Genomic DNA, 8,052 nt, shown 5'->3' with positions numbered 1-8,052 from the left:
ACGATATTATATACGTGGTTACATATCACAATATTATCTTTAATGATATTATATACATGGTTACATATCACAATATTATCTTTAACGATATTATATACGTGGTTACATATCACAATATTATCTTTAACGATATTATATACATGGTTACATATCACAATATTATCTTTAACGATATTATATACATGGTTACATATCACAATATTATCTTTAATGATATTATATACGTGGTTACATATCACAATATTATCTTTAACGATATTATATACATGGTTACATATCACAATATTATCTTTAATGATATTATATACATGGTTACATATCACAATATTATCTTTAACGATATTATATACGTGGTTACATATCACAATATTATCTTTAACGATATTATATACGTGGTTACATATCACAATATTATCTTTAATGATATTATATACATGGTTACATATCACAATATTATCTTTAATGATATTATATACATGGTTACATATCACAATATTATCTTTAACGATATTATATACGTGGTTACATATCACAATATTATCTTTAATGATATTATATACGTGGTTACATATCCCAATATTATCTTTAATGACATTATATACATGTTACATATCCCAATATTATCTTTAATGATATTATATACATGGTTACATATCACAATATTATCTTTAACAATATCATATACATTTTTTTACTCCAACATCGTAAAAACTTTTTTTTACTGTATTAAAAATGGGCACATATTTTTTTTCAAAATTCTCAATACTACCCCCTAGCCCCAACAGGTTTTAACGAGCCTATTGAAGTCAGCCTGTGTTCATTTTAAAGCCAATGGGCGCGTTCCAGGCTGACTGCATGACTTGTGGTGCTGGTGAGGAAATGGTAGGAGGGTTCGCCCCTGGCAGCACCACAGGGTGCCAATAATAGCGCCAATAGGCTTAACCCACTTGGTGGTAATTGTAACATGGCTCATATAGCGAGGACCTCTACTATATTCACTTAACTTCATGATAATGAATGACTCCTTAGCGATTGTTGACACATTGTGGCCAATAGACAACAGTTCTTTATTTTAATTTTATATCAATATTTTCAAGAGGTGACTGAACTCAAGCAGTGAGGCATCATGTTATTCTGTTTGTTGTATTCTGACCACCAGTGGACTGAACTCAAGCAGTGATGCATCATGTTATTCTGTTTGTTTTGTTCTGACCACCAGTGGACTGAACTCAAGCAGTGATGCATCATGTTATTCTGTTTGTTGTATTCTGACCACCAGTGGACTGAACTCAAGCAGTGATGCATCATGTTATTCTGTTTGTTTTGTTCTGACCACCAGTGGACTGAACTCAAGCAGTGATGCATCATGTTATTCTGTTTGTTTTGTTCTGACCACCAGTGACTTCCTACTATGGATCTTTGCTCAAACGGAACCTTGACTCTCGCAGCACTGGGACGGCCCTTCTCCCTGGGAATGCTGTATGACTGTCGCAATGATCACCTCATTCCAGGTAGCACGCTTGCTCACTACTCAGTCAGTCAGTCAGTCAGTCAGTCAGTCAGTCAGTCAGTCAGTCAGTCAGTCAGTCAGTCATACCCAAACACAATAGAAGTAACTGTTAGTGTTTGGTTTGTCTCCTCTGATTACAGGGCTGACTCTGTGGGACGAGGAAGCACTCAGAAGGGACATCATTACAACAGACGAGCCTTTCACCGACTTCAAAGTCATCACATCTGACTCTACAGCTGACAAATACTCTGTGTTAAATGTGAACGGCTCTCTCAAAGCAAGCTGTTTGGCAGGGCTGGTTAAGGTGGAGGGATCAGCTCAGTATTTGAAAGATGTTAAAGAGTCTCAGAATCAGGCGAGAGTCACACTTTGTTACACCACCACTAAGAAAAACACTCAACTGTCCATGAACCACCTTGGGCAGGAACACATAAAGTACAAGGAGATGTTTAGCCAAGGCAAGGCTACACATGTGGTCACAGGTATACTTTATGGAGCAAATGCTTTCTTTGTGTTTGATCGTGAGGTCTCAAGTGACGAGGACCGTAAAGACATTGAGGGAAACTTTAAAGTGAAGCTTAATAGTGTTCCCTACGTTTCTATTGGGGGTGAGAGTGCTTTAGACATGAAGAACTCTTCTAAAACTGAAACCGAGAAGTTCTCTTGTAGATTCCATGGGGACGTTCTCCTGGAAAACAATCCTGTATCTTTTCAAGATGCCGTGGACACCTACAAAACCTTGCCTCAGAAGGTAGGTGAGGGGGTTCCTGTGCAAGTGAATCTACTTCCGTTAAAAGCCTTGGACCCCACTGCCGCCCAGATGGTTCGTCAGATCAGTGGAAGCTTAGTTGACCAATGGCAGACTGCGCTGGAAGACCTCAGTGAGCTGGAGATGAGATGCAACGATGCAATGAGAAGCAAGCCTGTAAAATACTTCAAGGAAATTGATGCCAAAGTGAAAACTTTCAAAAAACTGTGTTTCACAGAACATTTGAAGACTACTTTGGCGGACCTCCTTCCGTCTATTAGAGGGGGAGAAAAGGAAGAGAGGGTGTTGTCCGACTTCTTGAAAAAGCAGCGAGAGTTCCGTTTCAACAGCAACATCCTCAGTGAATGTATGGATCGCATTGAGAGAGAGATCAATGTGGTTGATCGGTTCCTAAGGATGATTACGGAGGACTACAGTCAGACGTGTTCCACCAAGATAGTCACATCGAAGAAGGAACTTGACAAAGAGGTCTTGAACCCAAAGGTGAAGCGTGTTGTATGTTTCACTTTCACCTCTCTGGGGTGCGAGGACCCTATCCTGTCAGCTTTGAATTCCCAAAGCTCTGAGAACACACAAGCCTTAGTTCCAGTTAAACCGGATCTGACAAGATGGTACCACTCTGATAACATATTTGATGACATGGACAAGCAAGCTGGACTTTTCAAAGATTTTGCAGAAGCTAACAAAGAAGACACACAAACACGTTTCCTCTTGGCCTCCATTCCCAACAAGGAACAAGAAGGAGCCAGCATTTACCTTTATGAGAACGGATCCAAAAGAAACGAGCATTTGGAGCCTCCATCTAAACCTGAGAAGCCCAGAGCATGTGACAGAACTCACAACAGTGTGACGCTGGAGTTGCTCCCTCCTGATAGGGGAGCCCATGACGTCACCCACTACCTGATTGAATACTGTATTGATGAGAAAGATGGATGGAGCAGCGAGAAGACATCTGAATCTGATGCAGCCTACACAGTGTCTGGACTGCTTCCCAGTACAGAGTACAAGTTCAAATACAGAGCCGTGTGTTCAGCAGGCCTTGGTCCAGACAGCGAGGTCAGTAACATCATCAGAACCTTGCCTTCATGCCCTCCCGGTAAGCCTGAAATCAAAGCCTACTCCTCTGAGCTCATGGTATGCTGTCCAATGCCGTCTGTGATTGGACAAGGGGTCAAGATTCAGAACTATGTGGTAGAACACAAAGAGGTGCCAACAGAAGAGAGTGAAGAGGAGGCAGAGTGGATGAAGAGGACTTCCAAAGACAATGTCTGCATCATTACCGGACTGCAGTCACTCACAAAGTACACAGTGAGAGTCAGATACGACTGTGGTGAAGCTGGAATCAGCAAGTGGAGCACACCAGTCATCATCGCCACCCTCTCAAAGACCACACGATTGGCTGACGATGTTAAAGAAAAGAGTGAACTGAAGCTCTCTGGCTCGCCGTCTGTTTATGAGATCCCCATGGAGACGATACAGACGGTGGGTAAAATAGTCAGGCTCAGGTTTGGAGAGCAGAGTTCCAGGTCTAGGAGGACAATCTATCTGGTGGGAGACAAAGACCAGGTAGTGACACTGATGATCAACTACATCCTGGGAGTTCAGTGGGAGAATGGGTTCCGTTTCAAGCTACCCCAAGTTAACAAGTTATCTACAATGATATATGAAATCAATTACCAGGATGGATTTCAGATCCCCTTCTCTCTCACCATTATCTATGATAGACACGAGAAGGGTAGTATTCTGGATTTGGACCAGATCAAGTTCAATGCTCTGTGCTTTGTGTGGGACGCGGCTGCGTTTAGGGATGTAGACTCTGAAGATTGTAAAGAAATGAAGAGATTGGAGAAGAAATGGAAGATGGTGAACCTGTTGACACATGCAGATGGAAGGCAACTCTTTAAACACATCGACACTGAGGACATTCCAGTTCACTTCAAGTTCAATCTGTCGAGCGTTTACAGACCAAGCCAGGAGAAGCCATGATGATGGTGATGGAGTCATGATGATGAGGAGTCGTCCATGACTTGATGAGGGAAATCCGTGAGATGAGGAGGACGGCATTACATTACACTGACATGATGTGGATGCTTCACCCTGAATGGATGATGATGGATGACCTTGACAGGATTTGGATGACGGTGATGATGATGGATCACCCTGACATGATGATATTGATGATGGAGCACCCTAAGATGTGGGAGATGATGATGCGCAACCCTGACAGGATGAGGAGGATGGTGATTCGTCACCCTGAGATGATGGCGTTGATGGAGGAGCGCTTCCCTGACAAGATGAGGATGATGATGATAAACCACCCTGACCTGATGGAGTCGATGAAAAGTCATGATGGTGGTGCTGATGATGACTGTGATGGTGCTGATGATGATGGTGATGGTGGTGGTGGTGGTGGTAATGATGGTGATGACCATCCTCAGTCTGAGAAGATGTTCTGGGATGCAGATATGGGGAGTATGAAGAGGTTTTTCAATACCTTGTTGAAAATGGAGAGTTCATGTTCGCTGGAAGACATGTTTGTTTTAAATGCAGACATATTGAGGTAATTTATTTAGCAGGGCAACCTCACCTTGTTATCTTCTTGGTGTCCATAAGGCAGAGAAGAGACCTCTCCACTTTTGACCGTCTGAAGGCTATTGGCCCTTCATTTCCTTTAGTTTCCTTCTACTGTTCTACTGTTCTCCTGTTCTACTGTTCTAGTGTTCTACTGTTCTCCTGTTCTACTGTTCTAGTGTTCTCCTGTTCTCCTGTTCTCCTGTTCTACTGTTCTCCTGTTCTCCTGTTCTACTGTTCTCCTGTTCTCCTGTTCTACTGTTCATCTGTTCTCACTGTTCTCCTGTTCTCCTGTTCTACTGTTCTCCTGTTCTCCAGTTCTCCTGTTCAACTGTTCTCCTGTTCTCCTGTTCTCCTGTTCTGCCTGTTCTCCTGTTCTCCTGTTCTACTGTTCAGTCTCGTTCTCCTGTTCTCCTGTTCTACCGTTCTACTGTTCTCCTGTTCTCCTGTTCTACCGTTCTACTCCTTTATCTACTGACCCAGAGTCAGATTAACTCCTTTATCTACTGACCCAGAGTCAGATGAGGTCCTTTATCTACTGACCCAGAGTCAGATGAACTCCTTTATCTACTGACCCAGAGTCAGATGAACTCCTTTATCTACTGACCCAGAGTCAGATGAACTCCTTTATCTACTGACCCAGAGTCAGATGAGCCTCTCACCCAGAGTCAGATGAGGTCCTTTATCTACTGACCCAGAGTCAGATGAACTGCCATAGACTTCCAGTTATTGCTGTAACGTTAGCATCTAACTTCCTACATTCTGAGACATAAAAATGGCATCAACGAGTTCAACTGACTCTGGGTAAATAGATAAAGGTCTCATTGCCAAAATCCTGAAGTTTCCCTTTAAGAATTATATCTTATTATTTTATTTACATCACTGTGTTCTAGAATGATATCTTATTTTTATTTACATCACTGTGTTCTAGAATATATCTTATTTTTATTTACATCACTGTGTTCTAGAATGATATCTTATTATTATATTTACATCACTGTGTTCTAGAATGATATCTTTATTATTATATTCTACATCACCGTGTTCTAGAATGATATCTTATTATTATATTTACATCACTGTGTTCTAGAATGGTATCTTATTGTTTTATTTACATCACTGTGTTCTAGAATGATATTTATTATTTATTTACATCACGTGTTCTAGAATGATATCTTATTATTTTATTTACATCACTGTGTTCTAGAATGTATCTTATTTTTTATTTACATCACTGTGTTCTAGAATGTATCTTATTTTATTTACATCACTGTGTTCTAGAATGATATCTTATTATTATTTACATCACCGTGTTTAGAGTGGTATCTTATTATTTTATTTACATCACCGTGTTCTAGAGTGATTTATTATTATTTTGCTTTATATTTTATTTACATCACTGTGTTCTAGAATGGTTACATCCAATATTCTATTGACTTATCACTATGATCTGTATATTACCTTTAAGACAGAGGGAACCATATGTGTTGTATGTTACTGTACCTTTAAGACAGAGGGAACCACATGTGTTGTATGTTACTGTGCCTTTAAGACAGAGGGAACCATATGTGTTGCATGTTACTGTACCTTTTAGACAGAGGGAACCACATGTGTTGTATGTTACTGTGCCTTTAAGACAGAGGGAACCATATGTGTTGCATGTTACTGTCCTTTAGACAGAGGGAACCACATGTGTTGTATGTTACTGTCCTTTAAGACAGAGGGAACCATATGTGTTGTATGTTACTGTACCTTTAAGACAGAGGGAACCACATGTGTTGTATGTTACTGTACCTTTAAGACAGAGGGAACCACATGTGTTGTATGTTACTGTACCTTTAAGACAGAGGGAACCATATGTGTTGTTCTGATCCTGTGAGTTATGTTGACTATATGTTTTCATTTAAACCATGTAGGCTTTTATAAACCCACCTTCCCCCTTTCTGACTGCAACTCCTTCCTGAGCTTCAGTTCATATCATGTGTTTAATAGCGTTAAAGAGATCATTGGAACTGATTCAAAATAATAATTAACCTAAAAAGTAAAATAAATTAATGTTATGTTATAACTAATAAATCAACAAAACTTTCAATGCTGTTGTCTTTATTTCCATGTTCCCCCTGTTCCCCCTGTTCCCCTGTTCCCCCTGTTCCCCCTGTTCCCCCTGTTCCCCCTGTTCCCCCTGTTCCCCCTGTTCCCCCTGTTCCCCCTGTTCCCCCTGTTCCCCCTGTTCCCCCTGTTCCTCCTGTTCCCCCTGTTCCCCCTGTTCCCCCTGTTCCCCCTGTTCCACCTGTTCCCCCTGTTCCCCCTGTTCCCCCTGTTCCCCCTGTTCCCCCTGTTCCACCTGTTCCCCCTGTTCCCCCTGTTCCCCCTGTTCCCCTGTTCCCCCTGTTCCACCTGTTCCCCCTGTTCCCCTGTTCCCCCTGTTCCCCCTGTTCCCCCTGTTCCCCCTGTTCCCCCTGTTCCCCCTGTTCCCCCTGTTCCCCATGTTCCCCCTGTTCCTCCTGTTCCCCCTGTTCCCCCTGTTCCCCCTGTTCCCCCTGTTCCACCTGTTCCCCCTGTTCCTCCTGTTCCCCCTGTTCCCCCTGTTCCCCCTGTTCCACCTGTTCCTCCTGTTCCCCCTGTTCCCCTGCTCCCCCTGTTCCCCCTGTTCCCCCTGTTCCCCTGTTCCCCCTGTTCCCCCTGTTCCTCCTGTTCCCCCGTCCCCCCGTTCCCCCTGTTCCCCCTGTTCCTCCTGTCCCCCCTGTTCCTGAGGTGTCTCTGAGGTATAAATGCATTAATAACTGTTACATCCATTAGCTTCTATTTTAAAGGTTTCAAACTAATACATTCAATAATATGTTAATGACAGAGATAATGAATGTGAAATCCTTAAACAGTTGGTGATCAGATTATACAGCTGATATTATGGATATAAGTCTATAATTTCCCTGCAGTTCTCTGTTTTCACCACTGGAGGGAGGAAGTGACATCAGTCTATAACAACATTTTTTACATTTTTGTCATTTAGTAGACGCTCTTATCCAGAGCGACTTAAAGTAGTGAGTGCATACATTTCATATTTGTTTTCTCTCCGTAATGGTCCCCAATGGGAATCGAACCCACAACCCTGGCATTGCAAACACCATGCTCTACCAACTGAGCCACACAGGACAGGACATAACCCTGCAGTACTCTGTTTTCACCACTGGAGGGAGGAAGT

General features: G+C 42.1%; 1 protein-coding gene across 1 annotated transcript; it reads left to right on the top strand.

Moving 5' to 3' along the window:
- The first annotated feature begins 1,160 nt into the window (after window positions 1–1,160).
- On the top strand, window positions 1,161–5,118 carry LOC106599652 (stonustoxin subunit beta). Its single transcript, XM_082974026.1, has 2 exons — window positions 1,161–1,511; window positions 1,651–5,118. Exons 1-2 carry the CDS (start codon window positions 1,412–1,414, stop codon window positions 4,263–4,265), a joined length of 2,715 nt encoding a protein of 904 aa, XP_082830152.1. The 5' UTR covers window positions 1,161–1,411; the 3' UTR covers window positions 4,266–5,118.
- Window positions 5,119–8,052: the final 2,934 nt, after the last annotated feature.

The sequence above is a fragment of the Salmo salar genome, chromosome 04, assembly GCF_965601325.2.
Source record: "Salmo salar chromosome 04, fSalSal1, whole genome shotgun sequence".
In the NCBI taxonomy this organism is placed as follows: domain Eukaryota; kingdom Metazoa; phylum Chordata; class Actinopteri; order Salmoniformes; family Salmonidae; genus Salmo; species Salmo salar.
This window is presented reverse-complemented; position numbering and strand designations above follow the sequence as displayed.